The 27,708-nt window shown below is 51.5% G+C and overlaps 2 protein-coding genes across 3 annotated transcripts in view; both read right to left on the bottom strand.

Annotated features, from left to right (window-relative positions):
* Positions 1-261, bottom strand: part of NUP214 (nucleoporin 214) — a 115,350-nt gene extending 115,089 nt beyond the window's left edge. For both annotated transcript variants that reach the window (XM_049895297.1, XM_049895296.1), the window contains exon 1: positions 96-261. In XM_049895297.1, the coding sequence (XP_049751254.1) occupies positions 96-140 (45 nt within the window). In that variant the 5' untranslated portion in view covers positions 141-261. The remainder of the gene's footprint in view (positions 1-95) is intronic.
* A 968-nt stretch (positions 262-1,229) lies between these two features.
* Positions 1,230-25,065, bottom strand: AIF1L (allograft inflammatory factor 1 like). Its single transcript, XM_049896530.1, has 6 exons — positions 24,932-25,065; positions 24,649-24,710; positions 12,782-12,848; positions 9,953-9,994; positions 7,050-7,212; positions 1,230-4,096 (listed from the first exon to the last, which is right to left on the bottom strand). Exons 1-6 carry the CDS (start codon positions 24,960-24,962, stop codon positions 4,009-4,011), a joined length of 453 nt encoding a protein of 150 aa, XP_049752487.1. The 5' UTR covers positions 24,963-25,065; the 3' UTR covers positions 1,230-4,008.
* Between the last annotated feature and the right edge of the window lie 2,643 nt (positions 25,066-27,708).

The raw sequence follows: 27,708 nt of genomic DNA, 5'->3' as shown, positions 1-27,708 counted from the left end.
GTGAGAACTCTGAACGCCGTAACCTGTTCAAGCCGAAGGCGGGGCTCCAAGGCAACGCCAGTACTAAGGGAGGGAGCCCCTGGCCAGTATCTGACCTTCATTTCCCGCTCGGGGATCATCGCATCCATCTCGTCTCCCATCGCGCCGCACACAGGTTGTCGAAGCAGCTACTGCTGCCGGCCTGGGCCTTGCCCACAGAGCACAAGCCGCTCCGAGGCCAACTTCCTTCCCTCAGGGACAGTACCGCGCAGCTGAACTCGCATTTCCGGCGCGCTTTGATGACGTCACGCGTCCTGTTCCGCTAAGTGTTTGAGGAAACTAGAGGTAGACTTGAAGCCGCGCGCTCCTCGGACTGCCACCTCCCATTGGCCAGTTCAGTCCGAGTGGGGGCGTGGCCCTAGGGCCCGCACGCCTGCCGCCTGGAGCGTCCTGACTCCGCCCCCACGCTTACGGTCTCGCCTAGGGTTGGAGTTACTCGTTCGGCGTCTGACGCCTGAGCGCTGCAAGCACCTTGTTCCGTTGAAACCTCACAGTAACCTTTCGATGTAGGTGGTTATTGTTCCCGATGCAGAGATGTCAGGGACTTGACAAATATTTACAGGGGCGGCTCTTGAGAGAGGCTTTGGTGGGGCAGGGTAAGGGAAGAGAAGTTCAGAAAATAGGTGGATGGAACCTTGTCACAAAAGTCCGTTTTGAAAAAGGGCACCAAAGACCAGCTTTGTTTACTCCTTTGAAGAGCCGTATCTATCTCCGTTAACAAAATAGTTTGTGCTGAGTTCTGGGCAAAACCCTTTAGTTGTGCTTATCTTATTTAATTGTCAAGACATCCCAGCCACCTGGGATTGCCGTTTAATTGATGAGACGACTGAAGCACAGAGATGTTAAGAAAATTCCTCCAGTGCCCCTCAGCCAGAAAGTGTTGGAGGTAGGATTAGAATTCATGTTGTCTGAATTTGATAACTATTACACAGCCCTGTTGTAGAAGAAATTTTTTGTAATGGAATTATAAATGCTGTAGGATATTCTACCACTATCAGGTTTGCAGTAAGTTGTTTATCTGCTCCAAGCCCAATTCTCATCTGTAAGAGGTTGACAATGACAGAACCTATCTCACGGAGGTTTTTGTGAGGGTTAAATAAGTCTGGCACATTTTAATCTGTTAACTAGCTCTTCTGAATTTGCTGAGCTAAAGAACTGTATTAAAAATAAACCAATCATGACATCGATAAGTTTGTCTGGTTTATTTCCAATCTGTAGAGATGATATCCCACACCACACGCACTCACATGCACACACACACACACATACTTCATCCACCTGGATTTACCCAACAAACTCCTTCCTTTTGAGTCATAGGGACAAAGCCATAATTGGCAGTCCCCAAGTTGCTGGTTACATTACAGATAGATTTGGTCTTTCAGAAATAAAGACAGCTGAAGCGCCAAGAAGCTGAGCCCCTAGCCAGAGAAGTAAGTATCCTAGAGCCAATAGCCACAACCTGAAATACATGCAGGCCCCTTGTCCGAGAAACATTCTTGAGACCCTTTCCACCAAGGGTTGAGTTCTAAGAAGTGGTGAAGGAACTGATGGGGTTTCCCAAGGTACCCCCCCATCCAATGAGAGAGCCCCTCTTCCGGCCCTTTCCAGAAGCTGGAAACACACCAGCTTGTTTTCCTTCCTTAAGGAGGCTTCCTTCGGTCTTGTAAGCTGCGGAACCCACTGAAATAAGCCTGGCTAGTTTTGTCTTTCTCTGTGAGTGAGGAACGGGTACACTGAATATGATGGGTAGTAAGGAAGGCTTTACCTTGCTCAAAGGTCCCAGCCTGCCCAAAGAGGACAGGCAGTGAGAAGCCTTGGGGTCAGGTAGCTGCTAATCTATTGATCTCAGGAAAAAAAAAAAAAAAGGCAGAGGAGGTAGAGGTGGGATTTTACATTTACAGGGTGGAGTGTTTTACTGGGGTTTAAACTTCGACTAGGCCTGTGCATTTGAAGCAGCTTCTTAGGCTGAAGATCAGCCAGTCATGGCCAAATAGTCTTGCTCCTGAACTGGTTGAGACCAGTGGACTAATCTAACCTGGCCATTTCCCCACCCTCTTCCTCCCTTATCCTCTCAAGCTACTATAGGGAGCAGCACGTTGGGCCCTTGATTATGGGTCACTAAGGAGCCACAGGGAGCCCGCACTGGCTCCAACAGCCCCCAGACCTTTCTACTTTAGGTTTTGCAAAGGTTTCTCCAAGTCTCCAGTCTTGGGCCCAGCTCATTCCCCCAGGACTGCAGGGCAGTTACCCTTGTATCCCCCATTCCTAACATTCATCTCTCATGTTATTATCTGGGTCTGACTTCCCCACTAGACTCACAATTCCATGAGTCTGTCCTATTTTACTGCTGGATTCTTAGTTCTTTGCTCATAGCAGGTGCTTAATAAATACGTTCAATGAATAAGTGCATCCAAGTCCTGCATGGGGAGAGATAAGGGACTGCAGAGCACAGGTGGTATCAAGGCTGAGACCCCCTGCTCAGCCAAGAAGTGGCCAAGTTTGACATCTTCCTGCATGTGTTCTGAGAACCAGGCACCAGAACTGTAAAGGCAGTCCCAGGCCTTATACAGACCCTGATGCTGACTTGGAAATGCTGGGTAGTTAATCCTGGCCCAGGGCCTTCCAGGCAAGGAAAATCTTACCCAAATGTTGACCTAGGAGACTACCTTTCCCCAATCCTTCCCTGTTTTCACAACTAACTGAGGATTCCAGAGCAGAGATGAGGTGTGGGCAGGGGATCAGAAGACCTGAGCTCTGGTCCAGACCCTTCCATCTCCAAATTAACCCCCTGACCTTGGGCAAGGCACTTAATCTCTATGGGCCAAACATGGTTTTCTCACCTGTGACATGGGAGGACTGCCCAGCTAACCTGCAGGGTGGATTGGGACTCTTAAATCCTGTGAGTCTATAATAAAGAACAAAGGTATCCCCAATCCAATTCCAAAACTCAAGGTTTTGGGTGATTTGGAAAAGGAGAGATGATTTAGAGAGACAGTGGACACAGCACATGTCAGGATAAAGGGGAAGGACTTAAAGCTCGTAACAGATGGTCAATAAATATCTGTAGAATGAATAAGTGAATCGTGTGAGTAGGGTGGGAAGACAAATGGGGGAAGAGTAGTCAGGTTTCATGAAGATTGGGGTCAGAAAGGTAGCTCTTGGTTTAATAGTAAGGTTGACTCTTTGTGCCATGAACATTTTATTCTTGATTCTCCTGTCCTTTTGCCCTCAGCATCCTTCCTAAAAGAGACTAGACTGAGGCGACCCCTCCCCTAAGGTCCCTGGCCCCATCTCTCCCTCCAAAGCCCTTTCCTGCTCCAGCAACGGCCGGCCTGTGCAGCTGCACCTGCCCTCCAAACTGCCTGTAAAAGTGTGGTCGCTGCTGGTGGCATGGCCAGAGAGCTCCTTCCGGTACCTTCTCAAAGGGCTCAAATTGCCAAACTCCTCTCTTCCCCTCCTCCAGTCGCCTCCTTGAGAACCCTCATTGAGGATAAGAAGCACAGACTGAGTGGAGAGCAGCTGGGGTGGTAGGCCATGGTGTGGCCGGCAGGAAGCTGGGCCAAGCCAAGAACGCTGGAAACACAGAGCGGCCAGAGGAAATGTTCACAAGGCCCTGCAGCCTTGTCCCAACTCCAGAGCCTTCCCAGCCTCCCTGCCCTGGCTCTGGCCCTTCCCCTGTCCCTGTGGTTTTTGGTTTGATGTCAGCTCTTCTGCAGAGGGAGGATGGAAGGATGGGTGAAGAGGGGACTGAAGGCTCAGGATTCCACCACCCAGAGCCCTTTTAAGGCAGGTAGTTTGTGCTTTACAAAAAGATCACTGATTCTGTCCAATGAAACAAACAAACAAACCCGCAATGACCAAACAAACAAACAAGACAAATCACAATGAGTCAAGAAGGCCAGCGAGATGTGGAGAGAGGAGGAGGGGCGGGGAGGCCAGGTAGGGCAGGGGCAGGTCCAGGCAGGGTCCTCAGGGTAGGCTGGCAATGTCTCTCTCTGGAGGAGGGCCAACTGGCTTCGGGCTGTTCTCATTGGCTTTTCCTTCAAACATCATGACTCTGGTTTGGAGATGGAGAAAAACAAAAGAAAAGAAAAAAAGGATTAGGACTTCTTCCCCTATCCAGGGAAAGATCATCTAGCCCTCAAGTCTACGGGCCTCAACAGATGCCCCTCAAATCCATTTCCCAGTGGGATCTTGTGGAAGCCTAGGGCAATCTGCTAGGGCCATTGTACAGAGGAGAAAACAGGTGCAAAATGATGACTTTACTCTGCAGAACCACATAGGTACTCCAAGGCAGGGGCAAGAAGAGACACCAAACCTCTGATGCATAGGCCATGTGCCTTCCCCTGCCCACAATGCCTGGTGTAGGCTGAGCAAGGCTGGGCCATGGCTCTGCTTAGGAGACAGTTTTTAAATGCAATCCTGACCTTGCCACCGCCCTTCTTAACTGAACACCTAACCTGTTGCCCTCAACTCAGTTCTGACTCATAGCAAGCAATCCTATAGGACAGAGTAGAACTGCCCTACAGGGTTCCCAAGGCTGTAAATCTTTATAGAGGCAGACTGCCACATCTTTCTCTCGCAGAGCAGCTGGTAGGTTCAAACTGAGACCTTTAGGTTAGCAGTCAAGCGCTTAACCACTGTACCACCAGGGCTCTCTACTTAAAACTCTTCAAAATCCCCTCTTACCTTCAAATAACGCCCCACTGCTCTGAGAGTAAAGTCTGGGAAGTAAAGGGCAGGAGCTCAGAGTGTAATTTAGGAGGGAAACAGCCTGGACTCGAAGCTCAACCCACTACCTCCCAGCTGGGTGACTTGAGCAAGACACTCAGCCTCTCTGAGCCTCAGGCTTCCTTCTGTAAGTGGGGCTGCTAAAAGTGCTCACATCCTAAGGTTGTCCTAAGTAATGGTGCCCACGGTCCTGCCTTCTGCTCTTCTCCATCTATAGTCGCTCCCTGGCTGGGCTCTTCTGATTCCATGGCTTTAAATCCCACCTAAAGGTTGACAGTCCACAAACAACTTATCTCGGAGCCCCAGTCTTGCTCATCCAGCTCTCTCCTTGACTTCTCCCCGTAGATGTCTGAAGGGCATTTCCAATTTAATGTGGAAAACTGAACTCTCAGTTCCCCTCTTCCCCACCTGCTCCTCCATCTCAGCAAATGGCACCATCACTCACACACGTGCTCAGATCCTTCAGTTTCCTTTACACCCCACATCTGGGCCTTTAGGCAAATCCTTCCAGCTCCACCTTCAAAATCCCAGCTGCTCCTGCCTGCCTCCACTGTAGCCTCTCCAGGCCAAGCAGTCTTATCTCTGTCCTGGACAAGTACCTGAGCCTCCTACTGCCTCCCAGCTTCCCTCCTTGTAGCAGCCAGAAAGGGCCTTTTAAAAAAATCAACCCTCAGCACAGAATCCTTCAATGGCACCCCTTCACATTAGTATAAAATCCTAAGTCTGACCATGACCTTCAAGGCCCCATATGACTTGATTCCTGCCCACCTCTGCAGCCTTATTCTCTCACTCACTGCACTCTAGCCGCATTGGCCTCCATGTGTTCCTTGAGTACACAAGCATGGTCCTGCCTCAGGGCCTTTGCACATGTGGTTTCGTCTGTCTGAAGCCTTTTCCCCTGACCTCCACATGGCTCCCTCCTTCCTTTGCTCAGGGCTGTATATCAGATGTTCCCTTCTCTGTGAGGAGTACCCCCCTGCTCACTTTTCCATCCTTCTCTGCTCTCCTTACGCACTTTATTTTTCTTTGGTGCACATCATCACAGTGTGCTTGCTGTTGTTTTATATATTGTCTGTCTCCTGCCTCTAGAATGTAAGGTCCATGAGGCCAGCGCCTCATGTGTCCCCAGTACCTAGAATAATCCCTGGCACATAGTTGGTGCTCAATACATATTTGCTGAATTAATGAATGGTAAATGTAAAGAGTCAACATTTGGACTAATGCCTGACACATAGTAAACTGACCCACTAAGCATTAGGTGTTGTTTTGAGAGCACCATCACTCTTATTGCTACCCACTGGCCTCTCAGGCCCTGTGTGTCTGACCTTGCTGGTGTTCCCCACACACAGCTGTTGCCCCATCCCACCCCAAAATGAAAGCTCTGGCCAGACTGAACTGTGGGCTCACAAGCAGGTTATTCAGCCTCCTCAGGCCTCAGCTTTCTCCTTCATACAATGAGACTTAAAAACCTGTTCATCTTATTTCCTAAAAGCCAAGTGTCCTTTTCAGCTCTGAAAAATGACTACAAGCCTTCCCCCAAGGAATTCCTCTGCAACTCTTTGTGTGGAAGTACCTACAATATGCAAGTTTGGCTACCATATAACTAGATGTTTGCCATCAGCCAGGCACTGGGCTGCAATCTTCAGGGTAACATGTCACAGATGTTTATCATCATCCCTATTTTATAGATGAAGAAACTGAGGCTCAGAGATCTAAGGCAACTGGCCCAGGGTCATGTCAGCAGTGTAGTGGTTAAGAGCTCAGCTGTTGACCAAAGGGTCGGTAGTTCAAATCCATCAGCCATTCCTTAGAAACCCTATGGGGCAGTTCTACTCTGTTCTATAAGGTTGCTGTGAGTCGGAACCAGCTCAACGGCACCTGACAACAATAACAACCCCCCTTTAGAGCCCATTTTTAAGCCCATATTATGCTCAGAACAACACTACAGGGTAGTAGGTTGTTTTGCTCTGGAAGTTTGACGGTAGATTTATCTTTATCCTCATCATCACCACAGTTATTGCTTCCTGAGCACTTATTCAGCCAGTGGCTCTGCTATAGGATTTACATGTGTAATCCCATCTCATTTCCCCTGCAAGGTTTAACAGATAAGGAGACTGAAGCTCAGGAAGATTAAGTATCTCGTCCTGCAGGTCACACAATGAGTTAGAAACAGAGGGGTGGCTGCCCTACTGGCTGGGATATGGTTGAGGTACTCCCCCCGCCAGCCAGCAGAGAGGCTTGCCTTCGGAGTTCCCAGGAGAGGCAACGGAGGTACTCACAGCTTGAGGACAGCTGACCGTTTCCCCAGCATCATATTCACAAAGTCTCGGTAGGAGATAGTGTCGCTGACCCCGCCGGTCACCTCTGAGATCATCTTCTTCATCTCCAGATGGGTCTTGGGGACCCCAAGCTTCTCCATCATCCTCTTTAAAGACATCAGGTCTGCCAGGAGGGAAAAGCAGATGTGTTAAGTGTAGACTGGCTGCTGGGGCTGCTAGGAAAAGCTCCACTCTGGGGCCCCCCAAGCCCAGAAGCTGGATGGGGAGATGTCCTCGTGTGGAGAACTAGCCCACATAATCTCCCTGCTCTCGTTGGAGGCAGTATAGACTAGTGGTTAAGGACAGAGGCTTCTAGAGTCAGATACAGCTCTGTGTTCCTTGATTTAAGTCCCTGGGTGGCACAAATGGTTTACATGCGACCACTGACCTAAAGTTTGGCAGTTCAAACCCACCCAGCAGTGCCATGAAAAGGAGGTCTGGTGATCTGTTTCCATAAAGATTACAGCCAAGAAAACTCTATGGAGCAGCTCTCCTCTGTAACAAAGGGATCATAGTGAGTCATAATCAACTCCAAGAAAATGGGTTTGGGTTTTTGTTTTGTTTTGTTTTTTCATGGCTGTGGGGTCTGGGCTAAACTACTCTAGCTCTCTCAATTTCTGCTTCTATCAGTTGTAAATGGGTAATGGGGTCATTCAGAAGGACTAGGTCATGAAGCACCTGGCACAAAGCAAGAGCTCCGTTAACAAGAGCCATTGTTGTTAATTGCCGTCTAGTGGATTCTGACTCATGGCGACCTCATATGTGCAGAGCAGAACTGCTCCATAGGGTTTTCAAGGCTGTGACCTTCCGGAAACAGATCACCATGCCTGTATTCCAAGGCACCTCTGAGTGAGTTCAAAGCACCAACTTTTTGGCTAGAAGTCTAGCGCTGAACCATTTCTGCCACTCAGGGACTCCTGAAGAGAGCCACAATTTATGCCATACAACAGTTATTGCTCTCTCTCCTGCTCCCTTCAGTGAGGGTGAGCCTGGCCCGCTGCCTCCTGCTAGAAGTCACTACCCAGACCGGTGGGGGCAGGAAGTAGCCTGACCTCAGGCAATAAAAGCCACTCTCCAGGGCTCCGGGTGGCTTGTCCCTACCTGCCACTCCCACCCCTGCAGCCTGCTAGGCTGGAAGGTAGAGAGTGCCAAAAATATCCTGCAGAGCAGGAAAAAATAACAAAATTCAAGAAAAACAAGGGAGGCACCCAGAAGTTACTACACCCTGAAGAGCTGCTGCTTCTGAGCTCCCCACTCCAGCCAAGATCTGAGGCAATTTCCTTCAGATTGTTCTTCAGGGAACAATGGATTAGCAAGGCAGGCTGGAGCAGGAGTGGGAAGGGGGTCTGGTTTCAGGGCTAAGGGAGTGGTGGTGAGGCCAGCGCTCACTCAAGAGGAGGGCAGGCAGCACTGGGGCCAGGCCCCTAGGTACCAGGATGTCCAGGGCATTTGAAAGAAAGCTGGGTGGCATCCTCCAGGAAAGAGTGAAAGGTCTCCCCAGCTGCCGGACAGACTCTCAATTAGAGTGACCTTTCTGGAGGGCAATTTGGCAAGATGCTTCAAAAGCCTCTGACCCAGAACTTCTAATTCCTAGGATTCACTCTAAAGAAATAATCAGCAATGCAGACAAAGATTCACGTACAAAGATGCTCTTCACAGAGTTATCAACTGTAGTTGGAAATCATCTAAACCCTCAATACTAAGGCGTTGGCCAAGTAAATTATAATCCATTGCTACAATGGAGTATTATGTAGCCATTAATTTTATTTCAGAAGAAAGGTTAATATGTCAAAATACTCACAAATGTCAAGTTTCGTTTTTTTTTTTTTTTAGGTTCTAAAACAATATATAAGACAGTATTTGTGTGTGTGTGATTTAAAAAAAAAAAAAAGTAGAGAGATGTAAACCAAAATATTTATAGCAGTTATTTCTGGGATGTGGGATTGTGGGTGACATATTTTCAGCTTTGGGTTTTGTTGCGTTCTCCAACTTTATTTTATAATGGATATGTTTTAATTTTGTACTCAGAAAAAGCTTTTATGAAGAAAAAAGGATCAAAATATTCAAAAGGGAAAAGAAAAGAGAGAGGACAGAGAAGGAGGAACAGAAAAGCCAATGGCGGCAGTGACAACACCGGTGAGCGTGCAGCAGGGGAGAGAAGCCACTCAGAAACCGAAGGCTGGGATGCCAGGCCCTGGGCCTGCTGCTTAACAACCAGGTGGCCCAAAGTAGTCTGTTTCACCTTCCTTAGTCTCTGTTTCCTCGTCTATAAAATGGGGATAATTATGCCAGCTCTAACTTCAGAGCATTACTGGTGAAGCTCAAGATACGGTCTTCCCACCAGGACATAAACGCCACAGGGCAAGGCTTTTGAGACCCCTGGACAGCAGGATGCAGTAAGGATCTGTTGGAGGGGGAATCAATGAACATGGAAGCACCCCATCAATTGTTAAGAAACGTACAAATGGAAAGACAGTCTTGGGGACGAAGGAAATGCCAGCCTCTCGGGTCAGGGAGTCAATTGCCATTCACCCTGGAGCAGCCTGAGTCTTTCCAGTACAGGGTCCCTGTAGCACGTGGGGTGGGAGACCGAGACAAGGGCAGGGAGGTGGGGAGTGGGAGAGGAGCAGTAGGGAGATGGCTTGAGAGGAAATGGCCTTGAGGAGTGGATGGGGGGTCAGGCTGGCTCGGCTAGCCTGGCACAGCAGGGAAGCTTCAGCATGTGTGTCACACTCATGGGACCATCCTGTTTCCTCTGACCCTCATCACGAAGGTGGGCCAGCAGGGGTCTCCGGACCCTCACACCCTCTGCCCACACCTAACACCCCCCTCCCTGGACACACAATCCTCAAGACCTCACTCACCAATCTCGCCTTCATTGTTCAGGTCAAACTCCATGTACTTCTCTGAAAATCACAGAGCAAAAACTGGCATTAGCTTTGGAGCAGGATCACACCCTGTAAGGACCCAGTGGCTTCCCTTGAGGGTGACTGGGAGCAGGGTCCTTGGGGAGCCTGGGGCAACATCTTCACCCCACAAGGGTTGGAGGCCTTGACACGAGTCCCGTCATCTCGATCATCGTCTCTGGAGAAAGCGCTCACCCTGCCTGCACCCCTCTCCCGTGGCGCTGTGAGGGAAAGGTGGCCAGGGAACAAGGCTGACCTCAACCCAGCAGGCAGGTTCCCACTAGCGTAGGCTGTGTATGGATCAGCTGGGAAGGGACTCAGATTCCCAGCCCTGGAGAGTCAGGGGCAATGAATTTGGGAAGTGCAAGCAGGGCCGTGATTGGTGTGTTTCCAAAGTGTTGCTGCCAGGCAGCCAGGTGTGGGAGCCACCAATTTCGGTAGTCACCATGGCTCTTAATCTTTTGGAGGTGTCGTGGACACCACTGAGAACCAGATGCTCTTCCAGAAGAAATGCCTATAGACCTACCCTTGCCCACAAATTGGTGCATACAGTTTCCAGGGATACGTGGAATCTCCCCCCTCAAACCCCACCTATGGACCTTGAGTTAGAAATACCTGATCAAGGAGTTCAGGAAACCACTACTAGGGAGGGAAGACCACTCTGAGCAAGGAGCTTGGTATCTCTGACTGGGGCAGTGTGTGTAAACAACCACGTGGCCTTGGGCAGGTCTCCCATTCCACAGAGAGGTGGGGGCTGGGAGGCTCACTGCTAATTCTGCACCCAGCGGCCAGCATAAGAAAGTCCTTATGGCAGCCTAAGGGCCCCATGTGATCTTCACCAGTGTGTGTCCTTCAGCCTCTCAGCTGCCTGTCCCACGATCCCCTCCGTTCCAGTCCTACTAGCCTTGCTGTTCCTGGCACACTCCTCACCTGCCACTGCTCAGGACTCTGCACCTGTTGTTCCTGTCTGGAATGCTCCTCCCAGTATTCTCAGGGCCCCTCCACATGCCTTCAGGCCCCTCCCCACCTTTTCTAAGTGGGCACCCCTGCCCACATCCCTGTCCTTCCTACCTAGGCTCACATCTTACCAAAGTGCCCACTACCATCTGGTGTACTTTTTATCTCCTTGCTCTAAAAAAAAAAAAAATTTTTTTTTTCTTTCTCTCTGTTTACCACCCACCGTCCCTGCTAGATCGCAGGTCTCTTTGGGCCAGGTCCTTCTTGTGTGTTCACTACTATCTCCCCAGGCCTGGAATGAAGCCTGGCCCATGGTAACTGCTCAGTAAAATCTGGTGGAGATCAAACGAGTGAATGATTTGAAGACCTCTACAGTCCCTTTCAAGGAGCCCCGGTGGTACAATGGTTAAGTGTTCAGCTGCTAAATGAAAGGTTGGTGGTTTGAACCCACCAGCAGCTCCACAGAAGAAAAGACCTGGCGATCTGCTCCTGTCAACATTACAGCCTAAGAAATCCTATGGGGCAGTTCTCTTCTGTCACATGGGGCTGCTATGAGTTGGAACTGACTTGATGGCACAAAACAACAACGGTCCTTTTTCTTCCAAGGTAACTTCCTGTGGTCCCAGTACATCTCGACCTGCCCCATCCTACATTCCAGTGATGTCAAGGAGAGTGGACGGTAAATCCTTGTGACCTCAACCCTACTTTCAGAGCCACCTCTGGAGAGGGGCCCTGTTGGTATCCAGACAGAAGGGAATGCACGGCTTCTCCTTTGCACGACTCTCCTACAGGCGGCTGAGACGGGACAGGTATAGGGTGTCTTTTTTCTACTTCTCTTTGTTTTCTGTAATGTAAAAAGCATCATAGCATAATGGTTAAGAGCAGGGTCTTTGGAGTCAGACGGACGTGGCTTCAAGTCCCAACTCTGCCAGAAGTGAGCTACATGACCTCAGGCCAATGGAACACCCTCCCTGAGCCTCCGTTTCTCCAGCTGTATGTAAATCAAGGATGTCACAATCTCCCTCCTGGGTGGACTGGGATAATTCCTCAGAGCTAGGAATGCAGCATGTAAAGTGTGCTTCCACGTGGTCGGCACTCACCACATGCCAGCTGTTATGAGTAGTATTAGCCATAGGTGTCCTGCTGCCCAACCAGGCGGGAAGCTGCTTGAGGAGCACTTGGCCAGTTCTTGGCCTTGGAGCAGGGAGGATGCCCACATTGCCAAGATGCTGGGAGGGGGTGGGTGCAGCCTCCAGGGAGCCCAGGACTCCCACGCCCCGCATGCCTGGCCCGGCAGGAAAGGTGGGCCTGCCCTACTCCCTATGTGCATGGCTCCTCTCCTATGGAGTGCTGGCTGGGAACCAAGAGCCAGGGCCCTGAACAGAGGGATCTTTATGCCGTCCCTCTCCCTGCGCGGGCTTCCAGGCCCTGTTTTCTTTTCATCCCGTGCTGCCGAGATTCAATGGGCAGAAACTCTGCCCCCCTGCCCCACTGTGGTGACACAAACGTCCATTCTCCACAGGGGCTCCACCGCGGAGGGGGAGAGGCAAGGGCGGTTCACAAAGGGCTGATTGTGTGCTGGGGCCCCAGAACAAGCAGGGCCTGGTCAGCGGCAGGCAGTAGCCAACCTGAGCCCGGAGAGAGAGGGGCAAGCCAGGGTCTGCAGGCTGAGGGGCAAGGGCACCTGCAGAGGCCAGAAAGAGGGACGTTCTAGATGAAACAGAGCCATAGTCTGTCTCTGGCCCTGTGAGGCTAAGCAATGAAGTGTACAAGGGGCTGAGGGGTCAGCCCAGCTCTTCTAGGCGGGTAGGACAGCCAGCTCTGGCTTACCCTTGAAGGCAGCGAGCTTTTCCGGCAGGTTCTCTTCATCGCTGTACTTCTGGTCACAGAGAAACTCCTGCAGAGGTGAGAAGGCAGTGCTGAGGAAATGGGTCAGCAGGCAGAACTCATCGACACACAGACCCATGCCCCGTTCCTCCTCTCCTGCTGTATGTCCAGGCTTGGCCAGGCAGGGCAAGAGTCCCCAGTGTTTGCCCTGGCTCCATCAACCCTTGGTGTTGGCTCTGCCCAGGCCACCCTGTGGGGAGAAAATTTCTCAGCAGCTTGGGGTGGAGCCCAAGGGTCTTCTCTAGAAGACCAAACACTGGATTATGGGTGCAGGAACCAATGCCTCTCCCCAGGGCACCCTGGCTCCAGGATCCACGAAGCTGTGAGTTACAAAGACAGGCTGCCTGGTTCCACCATTCACTTCTTAGGTATGTGATCCTGAGCCAGCTAACTCACCTCTCTGTACACCCATTGCCTTATCTGCCAAAAGGGGATAATCATTGTAGCTACTTCCTGGGACATGTATGAGAATCAAATGAAAGGTGAATGTATGACTCTTGGCATATGATAAGTGCTCAATACACAGCCGCCATCATTATTAGCCTCTGCTCTGGCCAGAAAATGACTGTACAATGCTTGGGAGGCTATTTACCCTCTCACCTGTTTCCTCATCTGTAAAATGGGAGTTTTGATCCCCGATCCACCTTCCCTGCAGACGCTTAGGGTGCATCAAATGAGTCATTTCAGAACCAGATGGGCGGGGTCACAGGGGACTAACAGTAGCCTCCAGGGATGAAGATTATGCTCAACACCTTATAGCATCATCTCTTTGAATCTCCTAGTAGCCCCAAGAGGTAGCTACTATTATTATACCCATTTTATAGATGAGAAAACTGAAGCTCACACAGCCAGAGCTTCAACTCAGCTCGGTCTCATTTAGAGCCTGCATCCTTAAGCCTAACAGTTAAAGATGAAAGATTGCAGGAATTCATCCAATCTAGTCTCTGGTCTTAATGCAAAAGCTACCAACTAGCGAGCACCTGCCATGCACAAGCACAGCACCGTATCTTACTTGTCTTGTTGCTAATCTTTAGCAGTCCTAGAACCTGTATTGAGACAGGAAAGCAGAGGATGTGTTCCTACCCTTGCCCTGCCCAAATGCATTCTGGGACTCCGCTAGTCCCCTCATTTCTCTGGATCTCACTTGCCTCGTTATCGAGCCAACTGGACATGGGCATGGCCTGTCCATCCATTCATTCAGTCTTTTTGAAAGACTACAGTGCACACTGCACTAGGCTAGGCACTGAGGGAAGGAGTGTGACCAAGTTGAGTAAGATCAGGTCCCTATCCTAAAATTACAGAAAGTCTGTGTTTAAAACGATGTTAAATGTTATCTAAGTCAACCACTCAATCTGTTTCTAAATTCCTGCTATCATTCCCAACTAAATGGTAACCAAGTCTGTATTTACACATCTCCTAGAGCCAAAAGAAAAAGCCAAGCCCGTCACCGTCGAGTAGATTCCAACTCATAGCAACCCTAAAGGACAAAATGGAACTGCCCCATAGGGTTTCCAAGGAGAGAAGTGCCTGGTGGATTCGAACTGCCGACCTTTTGGTTAACAGCCATAGTTCTTAACCACTATGCTACCAGGGCTTCGCAGGTAACTCATTATCTTTGCTGGCACTGCCCCGTCTATTGTTGTAAACCCCCAAGAGGCTTAAAGTAGAATAGGAAGATGACAAGAACCTAAATGATTATAAAGCAATCTGGGTTTCAATCTCAGTTCTTCTACTTAGTACCTGTGAAATGGGCACAACAGTGCCCATCTCCTTGACTACTGACCCCTCAACAGGGATGATTCACAGGAACACTGAGCACTAGGCTCAGCACATCAGCTGTCAATAAGCAACGGGTGTGATTGTGCATATGAGGCAGAATATGATTCCTTCTAGGGCTCAAGTTCCTCCACGTTAACTGTGACAGAACAGGAGAAGCCATATTCAATGTGGCTTCCGCCGCTCCCCTCACTGGGTCTGGGAAGTCTGGGTGAAACATTTATTGTGGCAGGCACTGTGTTATCCCATCAAATCCGCAGTCACTATTGCTGTGATTTTACCGGTGGGACCTGCGGACCACAAATATTAAAGTCCCCAAGCAGCTGAGGATGTGGTACGATTGGTTTGGAACCTGGGTGTGTTGGACTCCAAGGTCCATGCCCTCCTGTGGCTGAGGGCAGCCCCAGGGCCATGGGTCTGGCTGGCCCTGCCACTGCCTCACTTGGGGCCTCGTTACCATGTGCCTGGCATGGCCCTGCCTCCATTTAGGAAGCTGATCCCTTCTCCCAGCTGGCCCTGTTGAGGGCTGCCTTTCCTCTTGGCTTTCTCTTCTAGTTCTTCTCTACTGCTCCTCTACCCCATTCTCTGACCAAAAGTAGGACAATTAATTCTTGTCTGTGACCCTGAGTAAACCAGGCACCTCCCAGGGCCACAGATCCTTTATCTATCCAGTGGAAGGACAAATTAGGTCAGTAGTTCCCAGACTTTGGGGGTAATAGGAACACAAAACATTTCCCTCAAAGGGGCGCGGTGGGGGGGACTGGTATAGGGCTGCCAAGTTTTTATTTTGCTAAGATTTCTTAAACAATTACCAATGACTAGTGCCAAGAGTTCAGAAAAAGACATTTCATAAAAGTAGGAAGCGTTTATCTCAGAATTTAAAAATGAAATCAGTTTAGCCCATGTTCAACTTACTACATTGCCTCTATATTCCCTTCATTCTACCAGTAAACAGAAAACCTTCATGGGGAGGGCACAGGCAAAGCCCAGCATCTGGGAACCTTTGGGGTGCCATTTGGAGGGTGCCTCCTTCCCAGCTCCCATGTTCTGGATTCCCAAAATCCTACACCAGCTCTGAACCTGTCAGTAAGTTTATACCAACCACCCCTATGGGCCCAGTTCTACTCAGTCACTTCCAAAGGGAAGGCCACGGCCCCTGGTCTTAGAGACAAATCACACAAGGACACAAAACAACCCGGCAGCAATTGAGAGCAGGGGTGGGCAAGAGCACAGCATGGACTCCTCGCAGCAGTCATCGCCGCATACATTGTCATAGCAGCCCTGGGGGTCTAGGAGTACCACCATGTCACTTAGCACTGTCACCACCTAACGTACTATTTTGTTTCCCCCATCTCCATTTACCCACCACTAGAGTGGGTGTCCCAGCCGCCTCGGCCTCCTTTCCATGCCTCCCATGTGCCAGACATGCACCCACTGCAGGATACTTGTTCTGGCTGTGTCCCCTGCCTGGAGCATACTTTCTATGTCTGTGTGGCTCATTCTCTTACCTCCTTCAATTCTTTCTCAAGTGTTACCTTCTCAATGAGGCTAACCCCATCCAACCTATTTTATCCTGCAAACTACCCGCTGCAGACCCCACTCTCCTTCCAATTCACCTTGTCTTGCTCTGCTTTTCCTTTTATCTCTATAGGATGAATCACCTCCTAATGATGTAATGGCTTATTAGGGTTATTGTCCACTGTCTGTCACCCCCAGCTAGACCGTAGGACAGCATACTAGGCACTCAATAAATATTTGTAGGATGAGTGAATGAACTCAATGCAGCACAGCTAGAAAGTGGCCAAGCGGGACTGAGCTCCATAGCAGATGCTGCTCCTGCTCCTTGCTGGCACAGAGCTGAGTAGGAGTGACCAAGGCTGTGGGCATTGGATGGCTGCCAGGAGGGGAGGCAGGTTCTCAGCCACAGGCTCTAGGAGGATGGGTTGATAGTCTGTGACCCACAGGATGCCCAGCACCCAGCAGTGCCCAGCATCTAGTTGGTGCTCAATAAACACTGGTCGAATGGAGAAGCCATTCAGACCCCCACTCAGTCCCCATTTCTTCTCTTCACCCTCACTCCTAGAATGGCTGGGCAGCTTTGCCCAAAGTGTGTGCATGTGTGTGACAGAGACCAGAGGAGACTAGGGGATTGGACTCACATTCTTCTGTACAGCCAACATGACAAGTGCTTGAGATGCAGAGTGACTATGGGTGGGAGAAGCAGCTGACCGGTTCATGTGTGGGTAGGCAGCCCTCACATGACCTAGGCTTAGGGCAGCTGTGCAGACCATGCCCTTGGAGCAGGCGGGTGGCAGGCAGAAACAGGAGTTCCATTGGTTGGGCAGCCAGCCCCCACCTCTCAGCTTTGGATTCTTGGTTCCTGCTCATGCACAGCCCACAGCTTCCTTCCTCCAGGCATCCTCCCCTCTATACCCTGGTCCAGCCTCAGGGCACAGCGATTTCCAGCGGGCAGGTACCCTATCTGTGCAGGCTCCAGGACCCCAGGCAGCCCTGGCCCTGGGTCTGTAGGCAGAGAAGGCAGAGGTAGGATTCACCCCGTATCCTTGGAAGAAAAACAAGAGAGGCAAGAAGAGGGCAAGCTGGAGCAGACTACCAGGGTTTGAATCCTCTTTGTGGCTGTATAAAAATTATTGTAAAAATTATCTGTGACTCAGTTTCCTCATCCACAAACCAGAAAGGATAAAAAACATCCACCTCACAGGCTTGCCCTAAGAACTATGGTTGTTGTTGTTGTTAGGTGCCGTCCAGTTGGTTCCGACTCATAGCGACCCTATGCACAACAGAACGAAACACTGTCCGGTCCCGAGCCATTCTCACAATCGTTGTTATGCTTGAGCTCATTGTTGCAGCCAATGTGTCAATCCACCTCGTTGAGGGTCTTCCTCTTTTCCGCTGACCCTGTACTCTGCCAAGCATGATGTCCTTCTCCAGGGACTGATCCCTCCTGACAACATGTCCAAAGTGTGTAAGATGCAGTCTCGCCATCCTTGCTTCTAAGGAGCATTCTGCTTGTACTTCTTCCAAGAAGAACTATGGTATATATGTAGATACATGTAAAGTGCTTAACACAGTGCCTGGCACTTAGCAAATGCTAAATAAATGTTAGATATTTATTATTATTATTTTCTAGCATTTATTTTATATAGTCAGCTTATAACTCCCAGTCCATCTTCAAGTGTTAAATAGATGTGGAAGAAAACTGTACCCTCCTCACTTAGGCTGGTTATGATTTTTCTTTTTCCTATCCCCATTTGACAGATGTGACAACTGAGGGCCAGAGAGGTTGCCCAACTTGCTCAAAGTCACAAAGTCTTAACAAGTCAAGGTCTACTTCCTGCCACTGTTCCTGCTCCCTCCCTGTCCCAAACTAGGAGAGAAGGTGGCCTGACCTGTTTTCTAGGCAAATAAAGTCAATACTGGACTTTCCTTGCCTCTTGGGCAGAGGCAGGAGGTTATTCCATAGGCCAGGGAACCACTCTATAGCCCTCTGGGGGGACGAGGGGGCAGATGGCTTACTCTGTCCCATCCCCCTCTCCCTCTCCAACCCACTGTCCCAAAAGACAAGATTTTCCAACTCAAGAAACTGCTGTCAGGGCCCCCAGGTATGAGAGATGCAGGGTGTCCCTGGACTCAGAGGAGGGGCAAGTCTGGAGGCCTGTGTAGCCTGGTCAGTCCCTGGCGAAGAGCCAGGAGTCTAGGGATGGAAAACAGGAAGACTTGAGCCTGCCAGTCAAGCCCTAAGGACCCCAGTAGGCTGTCCATGGGTAAGGCACAGAAGGTGGCCAAGCTGCAAAGACATCACCTAGTCCCAGAACCTGGGACTTCTCAGAGCATCCAGCTTGCCCTCCTTGTTCAATAACTGGGAAAACTGAGGCCCCAGAGAAGAAGGGTCTTGCCCACTGCTGCAATGGCTGGAAACCCTACATAAACCCCCTGAGGGAAGGATATACACGGCGGAGTGATAGGGGAAGTTGACTCAGATTGCCGGGCTTCAAGTCCAGCTCCACCACTTGGTAGCTCTGTGACCCTGGGCAACTTGCTTTGCCACTCTGGGCCTCAGTTTCTTCATCTTTAAAATGGGGTCATAATGATAAAATCTTCTCACTGGGCTGTTGTAAGATTAAATGAGCTAATACATAGAAAGAGCCTGGCTCCTAGAACTGAATGTTACTAAATATTAACAATTATTACAATCCATTCAGATCACCCAAACTCAAGCCACACCAGTAGATGAGGGGAAGGCCAGAGAAGAGACTCATTCCACAACAAGCCTTGACCCAGGCCATTCCTCATCAAGGGCAAACTTTGTTGTAGCTCCTCAGACTTCTGCCTAATCCTTAGTGATGGGCATCCATATGGGACATCTCAGCCCCAGGCCACAGTGTCCACAGCCACACACCTGCTCCCTGCTGCTGCTCTTGGTCATCTGCAACTTGTGATGCACACCAGAATCCCCCTAGGACTCTCTCTAGGTGCTCAGGCCCAGAAGGGGCTTTTTCCAAAAGCTCCCAGGCAAGTATGAGGTCCATCAGAGGTTGGCAGCCCCTGCTGTGCCCCCAGCCCTCAGATCTCTGCCACCTGTCTGCTTTTCCCTGACTTAACCCTCTTTCTGGGCTGGCACCTCAAGCACCTGCTGTTGGATGCTTGCTCCTGGCCCTTCAGGCTCACCTTTATGTATTAGCTGCAGCAGAATTTTGGGATGGGCAGATATCACCATCTTGGAGGCCATCCAACAGGCTGATGGCTGAAGCCCTGGGGGAAAACCCTGAGGATGGGCAGCACCATGTCAGGCTGCAAGGCCTCTGATGCAGCCTGCAGGCTCTTAAAGGGCCAGGACCAGGCCACAAATGGCCGGCCTGGTGCCTGGCGCAGAGCAGGAGCCTGTAATGTGCAACCACAAGGACAGCGCGCACATTCCCCATGGCAGCTCTAGGGCCTCATCCAGACACCAAGTCCTCGCCAATAGCCAGGGCAGCTGAAGAAAAACACCCACCAACTGCACAAATGAAGCAGACCCTGCAGAAATTCTATCTCTAGCTTCCTGTGACATGGCCACACCCAGGTCGTGACTGGCCAGCCCTGTGGGGACATTGAATCCTCTGAGGCTCATGTGGCCGCTTATCACCACCTCCTTTATAATATATTACGGAAGAGCAAGAGAGACGAGTGCCTGGTGATGCCAACTGGGCAGGGACAGGGAGCTACTGCCAGGTACACAGGAAGAGACACACCTGTGCAGTGGCTTAGGTCAGGTCCCAATGCTAGGGGAAAGGCAGGGGATATGTACACCCCTGGACAGAGGTACCTGGCCAGCTGTGCCCAGCTCTCTTCCCAGTATAGCATGTGGGTTCTGCAATCACCATTAGGCACCCAAATGCTACAAGGAATGCTGAGTGCCCTTCATTCGACCCAGGAGGCCTGGGACATCAGGACAGTAGCTAGAGATCCTTATCCACATAAGCGAGAGAGGCCTGTGTCACAGTCCTGTTCAGACAGGAGCCAGGCTTGCCACAGGCAGAGTCTGGAGTCAGACAGACCTGGTTTGAATCCTAGCTCTGCCACTTCCTGGCTGGGTGACTGCGGGCAGGTGATTTCACCTAGCTGGGCCTCCATTTCCTCATCCCTGAAATGGGAGTCGTAAGAATCCTTATCCTGTGGGGATATTTAGATTGTCAATCAGCCTCTATCTAATGGAGCGTTATGTTGGGATGAGTCCATGAGCTGGCACATGCCAAGCACTGGGCACGATGCAGAAGCAGGACGCACATTATTTTGTTAAGGAGCCTGGCCTCTGGCCACTCAAGCTGCAGCCCTCGCCATTCTCTGGGCTCTTCCTGCTTGGTCCCCAGGGCAGGGACACTCTGATGGGCAGCCCACCAGCCCCACCGCTTCTCTCTGTCCCTGTGAGGAGCTAGAGAAAATTTCTCCCATTGCTATATAAGGCTGGGCCTGGCTGGCCTGGGGTCACCCATCATGCCATCAGGGTGTGGGGAATGTCAGCTATGTGGAGGGAGTAGGAGGCTGGGCCGGCCCTGACCGCTCCAGCAGTGCTGAAAATGCATACATGCACACAAACACAGACACACATGTGTGCGTGCACGCACACACACACACATCACATCTCATCTCATCACATCACATCACACAGGCACGGAGGTAGGAGTGGGCACCAGCAGAGAAGACCCAGTCAAGCTTAAGAGGTTGAGAGAATGGGCTAGGTTAGAGCTGTGGCCGTTCAAACCCAGGCAATTTAAGAAACACCTCTGAGACTTGTTTTCTGTAAAATGGGGGTTAGGCTGAGGATTCAATGGGAAAATGCTCACAGCGTGCTTGGCACAGTGCCTGGCACCCACCAGGTGCTCAGAAAATGACTGAAAAAGCCAAAGTGAAACAAGCAAAAGGTACATTTCCATACAGCTCCTCCCTTTCTCCTTCCTCCACCAGGACCTGTGTTGTTGTTGTTGGGTGCCACCGAGTAGATTTTGACTCATAGCAACACTTTAGGACAGAACAGTACTGCCCCATAGGGTTTCTCAGGCTGCAACCTTTATGGGAGCAGATCACCAGGTCTTTTCTCCTGCGGAGCCACTGGCAGGTTCCAGCTGCAGACAGGTAGCAGCCAAGCGCTTACCCACCAGGGCTGCTTCCAGGACCTGTAGGTCCTCCCCAGTCTCCTACTTATATTCTTGGGTTCCTTATAATAACAGTAGCTGAGAGGGAGCTGCCATCTGGAAGCTGGCCAGCCCCAACGGAGGAGAAAGACCCCAAGGGAACTGGAGTGCTGGCCCAGAAAAGCCCCCAGAGCTGCCAGCAGCCATAGCAGTGCCCCAGCTGCTAGGCACAGTAGCAACCATGGGCCCCCAAGCAGCAGGGAGCCATGAAGCCCCATCTAGAGAACATTGGTCCTGCCTCCACAGCCACTCAGCTCAGCCCCAACCCCCAGAAGCCCTGCTCTAGTGGGGCAGTGAAGCTGCACCCCAAAGGAAGGCAGCCTGAGCTGCCAACATGATCCCCTCTGGAAATCTGTTCAACACAGGGACCCTCTGCTGTGGCTACAGCCATAGGTGAACCGGACTCAAGGCCTCAAAGCCTCAAACAAAGAGACAGCCCCAGACACCGCAAAGTGCTTCAGTCTGTTTTTCCCCACTGATTATTGTAGGAACTTGGAGAGGGTGAGGGCAGGGATCCAGGCTCCCATTTCAGGCAGAGAAGACTAAGGTTTTGCTAGATTAAGGCGTGGCCAAGGTTGAATACCAAACAAACAAACGGTAACAATCATGATAGCTGCCAGCTCTCCAAGGTGCTTTAAATAGATGACATGTAAATGTTTACATAGATTACATAGGCATCTCCCCCCCCAAAAAAAAATCACAACTCAACTACTGCTATCTTTTTTGGGAGAGGCAGGCTCAGAAAGGTCAAGTGTCTTGCCCAAGGTCATGACTCTCAACTCTTGGGGGGCCACCCTGACACCGGGATGGGGAACAGCTCAAGTGATCTGGCTTGATCCTGGAACCTCCTTCTTCCAGAGGCCCAGACCTTGGGTTCCACCAGCCCTCAGCAGCCTGGGCTCACATGGCAGGTCTCAACACAGCATCCTGGGAAGAGGAAAGGACCAGATTGCTGGCTATGCCACTGGCTCCTGTGTGGCCTTAAGCTAGTTGCCTGCCCTCTCTGGGCCTGAGACTACACCCCTTCTTGCTCTGACCAGGCACCTTCACCTTTCCCAGCCCAAAGGCACTGTCTAGATCAGTCCCAGATAGCCACAGGTCCCCTTTCCTTCCTGAGCCAAGCCAGTCCACTTCCCAGAACAATCCAGTAGCCTCGTCCCATAGATACACCCTCTCTGCCTCCCCAAGCGTGGTGTTGGCAGGGAAAGCCCCACATACTCTCAGCTCTACTGGCCTGTCCAACTACTGCGGTCACCTCACTCCCTTGTCCAGCTGTCTCTGGCTCAGGGTCCTGCTGGCTATGGGTGGATGCAGCCAGCTCAGAACTGCCTGGCCAAGTAGCCCCAGGGACTGTATGAGGTCAGGGTCCCAGGCTCCTGTCCAGAGGCAAGAGCAGCCAAGCCTGAGGCCAGGCTGACTGCAAAGATAACTGGGAGGGAGCCAGCAGGCCTAGACCCCCAAGAGCCGTCGCTAGATATCCAGGCAACTTTTCAGCTGTCCTTAGATGGCATTAAGAAGCAGGGTGAGGATAGGGGCAAAGGGGTCCCCAGAGTCCTCCATGGGATCCCTGCAGCCAGCAGAAGGAAAACAGAATGGCTGCCTTGTTCTAGGCAGTCCAAGAAAATCGAGGAGGAAATCAAGACTGCAAGCCACCAGCAAGAGATACTACACCCTTGCCCCACCTCCATGAGGGCTCTGCTGGCCCCTCCGGCTTCCCCTTCCAACTTCCCGAATTGGGGCTCTAAGCTAGGCTCAGACCTCGGTGCCCAGTGGCCCAAGGGGGCCAGCAGGGGCAATGCCCAGCCTTGCCTCGGGGGCACACCTCTGCCACCAGTTAGGAAATGACCCAGGAGACGTCCCCCTCAAGAAATAACAACTCTAGTACCATCCATAGTCTTCCTACATGCTGGGCACCGTACCAGGCATGCTACTTGCCTTCTCTCATTTAGCCCTCACAGTGACCCTGGGAGAAAGGCATTGTAACATCCCCAGTCCCAGAGGGAGAAACTGGGCTCTGCGATGACAGGCCCCTTGTGAAGACCACAGAACTGATAAATGATGGAGGATCGGACCCCAGGTCTGCTGAACCCTAAAGCCACTGGCTGTGCTGTCTTTGAAGTTTTGCCAATACAGGCAGGCCTGGACTTTTCCTTATCTTTACAATCTACATAGTCATTACACAAGTATTTAAGGAGTACCTACTGTGTGCCTAGGTCCCTGGGTGGCACAAAGGGTTTGTGCACAACTGTGAACCTAAAGGCTGGCAGTTTGAACCCACCCAGCAGTGCTGAAGAAGAAAGGCCTGTCGATCTACTTCTGTAAAGGGTCCCACCCATTGCTGTCTAGAGACCCTATAGGACAGAGTAGAACTGCCCCATAGAGTTTCCAAAGCTGTAAGTCTTTACAGAAGCAGACTGTCACATCTTTCTCCCACAGGGCAGCTGGAGGGTTCGAACTGCCGACGTTCTGATTAGTAGCCAGCCGGGGGTTAACCACTACACCAAGAAAACCCTATGGAGCAGTTCTACTTTGTAATACATGAGGTTGTCATGAGTCTGAATCCACTGGATGACAACAGGTTTACTGGGTGCCTGGCAACAGCTGGAAGGATTTCTTCATGTAAACCCACGGCCAGAATAGCAATCCCCTCTCAAAACTAACGAAAAAAGCATCAACTTCTTAAGGAACAATTCCTATAAACTGGAGAGAAAAAATAGACATGTGTGTGGCAGGAGGCCAGGCACAACACCAACCTTTGCCAGTGAGCCAAGAGACTTTCTTGTATGGTGAAGAGAGCACTGGCCTGGGAGTCTGGCCCTAGGTTCTAACAGCAGTCCCAAGAGACTTGCTGTGCACTCTCAGAGCAGCCATCTCACCTTTCTGGACCTCCTTTCCCTCTCTAGGCCGATAACCGAGGTCTGCCCGGAGACCTCCTCGAGGGTCCCTCCCAGCGACAAATCCCTGTGGCTCGTCCCAAGCCGGCTTCCGGGAAGTCCCGGCTTGAGCTGGCATTGGAGCTTCTTGACCGGGCGGCTCCACCTCGCGACTCTGAGAGTACCAACTTGCAACCCGAAACGCGGGGACTAGAGCTGGGGGGGGGGGTAGCAGGAAAGCTACCTGGTGTCGGAGGCGACAGGGGCGGAGCGGAGGGAGGAAATGGGGGCAAGCCCAAGGAAAGAGAGGAAGAGGGAGTTGACTTTGCTGTAGGCACAGCAGTACAGATGGAGGTGAGAGGCGGCGGGGCGGAGGGCGTGGACAGCTCCGCGGACTCGCGGGCTCCGGCCACTGGTAGGTTGCCGGCGGCCCCAGGGCTGGGGAAGCGAAGTGTGGGCGCGCGCTTACCCGGTTGATCTCAGCCAGCCTCCTTTCTTGCCGGGCTTTGAGCAAGCCGAACGCCTTCCCTCCTGAAGGAGACAAAGAGGCGGGCTGGAAAGCTGGGGGCCTCCCAGGGCCGCGCCCCCAGCCCTCGCCGACTTCCCGCGCGCCGCGCACCCAGCAATCCGCCCCGGGCGCACAGGTGGCGGGCAGGGGAGTTGGGCGCGAGGGCGGGGGACAACGTGGCGGGAGCGCGGGGCAGGGGCGCGGGACAACGAGAATCAGCGGTGGACAGCGGCGCGGCGCCTACCCTGGAACCTGTTGCTGAGAGCGACCGACATGCTGAGTGCGGGGCTCCCGCCGGCTCGGGACTTGGCGGCGGCGGCTTGGGATCAGGAGGAGGAACGGGCGCCTTCGGAGCTCCGGCTGCGAGTGGCGGCGGGACCGAGGGGCGGAGGGGCGGTGCGGGGCGACCGGACACACCTCCTCCCTCCCCCGTCCCGGCCCGCCTCCCCTCCCGCCCGGCAGCCGCCTGGGCCGCCGGCATCAAAGCGGCTATTATGAAGGATGCGGAGCCCGCCCGCCGGCCCGTCCCCTGGAGGACCGCGAAAATGCAGGGCACGGCGGCCTCTCTGCTCCTCGGCACGAAACTACAGGGACCTCGGCCTAGCCGCTTCCCCACCCTGAGCCGCAGGCGTCCCATCAATAAAATGATCTTATTATCCACTTCAAACCGAGTCCTGGTGGCACAACGGTTAAACGCTCGGCTGTTAACAGAAAGGTTTGCGGTTAGAATCCACCCGGTGGCTCCGTTGGAGAAAGACCTGGAGATTTGCTTCCGTAAGAATTAGACTAGGAAATCCTATGGGGAACAGTTCTAATCTGTCGCATGGGGTAGCTATGAGTCAAAATCGACTTGACGGCACACAACAGCAGTACCTACTTCATGCTGGTCGTTGTGAGTATCAAGTTCAGGCACCCAGGCAGGGAGTAAGCCTCAAGAAATGAGGCTGCTGCTACACTTATCATTGGCCTTTGCAAGGTGTACATTTTTAGAAGGGAGGCAGGATCTCAGCATTTACTGCTAATTCTTGAATGGAAAATATATAAACATTTAGTTTTTTTTATTTGAGAAAATGCATAATGATAACATATGTGACTATAATATCACTGGCACTTTAAATCCGTGAGAATGAATTCATGTTCTGTTAATAAAAACTATTGAGCACTCACTACGTGCCAGGCAATTGCCATATAGTTATAGGATACATTTAATTCCCAAAACTCTGTGACACCAGACTCCTTATTCAATGTTACAGAAAAGTCAGGAAGCTGAAGCCTGAGGCACAAGTCCACCAAGATGATAAATCAAGCCTCTAACTTCAGGAAGAGTGGGATTCAAGGTGCGGGAACCAAGGACTGGTTACTAGGGCAACCGTGTAGTCTATTGTCCAAATCAGGACCTTTCTGAGAGGGAAAGGGGCCACAGTCATAGACCAGGCTGTCCTGGGCAAACTGGACACCTGGTCACTGGTAATGGTCCCGCCACACATTCTGAGCCTCCCTGTATCTGGGGACCGGATTCAGAAAGTCTCCTTCTCCACAGACTCTTCATTTGACCCCCAGGATTGAGATCTTGGAACCAGCCAGTGATCTTCTGTTTTGTGGCTGCTCCTGGGGAGTGAAGTAGCCAGGCTTTCCCAAGAGAGGGACTGGGCAGAGAAGAAGAGAGAATGGGATGGCCAGAGTGGGCAGACTCCAGGGTAGCAGTGTGGGGGCACAGTTCCTTCCTCCCCAACACAGAGAGTGCATGCTTTGAGCCAGGTCATGCTCCTAAGCTCATTCACTGCTAGAGTTTGGATCTGGCCAGGATGTATGTCTTTGGGGAAGACACTGGACTTGTTTGATCCTCAGTCCACTGATCTGCAAAATGAGGGAAACCAGAGCTCCTGCCCTCTAGAGTTACTGGGGGCTCAGTGAGCTCCTACAGATGAAGCCCTTGGTTACCGCCTGGCCTCCAAGGCCTGTTATCTGAGCAGAGGGTGTTACATTCAGGGTGGTTTAAGCAGATAGTAAATGCTTGGAGGAGAGATGAGCAGGGCCTTAGGTCACAGCACTCAGTTAAAGGGGGATCTGGAGGTCAAAAAAAGGTGCAGACTTAGAAAACAGTTCCCAATCCAGGCTGAGCTGGCCTGTTGCCCTTGTCAGTTGAGCTGATTAGCCCTGGCCAGCCAGGGGACCACCCCACCTTTCATTGCTCAGCCAGTGGGCTACATTGCTAACCAGATATTCAATAGCTGCCACATTCCACCCCCAGCAGCAGCCCCACCTCTGGGGCTGGAGAGTGGCTCAGCACGGACTAGTCATGATCACGAGATGTCAGGCATGTCAGGTATGAGATGTCAGGCCTGAGATAACGTCGCTGTAGAATGGAGAGGAAACCTGTTCTCCAACCGTCGGGGATGCTGGGACTGGGCTTTGCTGAGCCCCATGACTTGGGCAGATAAAGGTTGGATGCCAAGAGCAGACATCAGAATGCTGTGTACCCCTGTTAGTCTAGAAGCTGGGTGGAGCCCATCAGACCCCGCCCCAGAAATCTTCAAAGAATCTTCATTTCCTCAGCACCACCCAGACCAAATGTCAATCATCAGACTCACTGTAGAGCAACTGCTTCCCTGTCCTCACACCCCCCTCCATCTACCAAGTCACTCCCCAGGTCAGTGATGTCCACTATGTCAAACCTCTGCTCCCACCTGCCTGCTTTCCGATGTTCTCTGAACCCTCTCCTCCAGCAGGTTGGGGAGAGCACAACCCTGTATCTCATTATATGGTTCTAGGCTCTCCCCCACTCCCCCCCCCCAAAAAAAGTTGCCATGTCATTAATTCCAACTCACAGCAACCCTATAGGACAGAGTAGAGCTGCCCCATAGGGTTTCCAAGGCAGTAATCTTTCTGTTGTTGTTGCTGTTGTTGAAAACATATACAGCAAAACACACACTAATTCGTTTCTACATGTACAGTTCAGTGACACTGATTACATTCTTTGAGCTGTGCAACCATTCTCACCCTCCTTTTCTGAGTTGTTTC

Source organism: Elephas maximus, chromosome 9 (assembly GCF_024166365.1).
Source record: "Elephas maximus indicus isolate mEleMax1 chromosome 9, mEleMax1 primary haplotype, whole genome shotgun sequence".
Classification (NCBI taxonomy): domain Eukaryota; kingdom Metazoa; phylum Chordata; class Mammalia; order Proboscidea; family Elephantidae; genus Elephas; species Elephas maximus.
The sequence above is the reverse complement of the archived record's forward strand: the minus strand, read 5'-3'. Positions and strand labels throughout refer to the sequence as shown.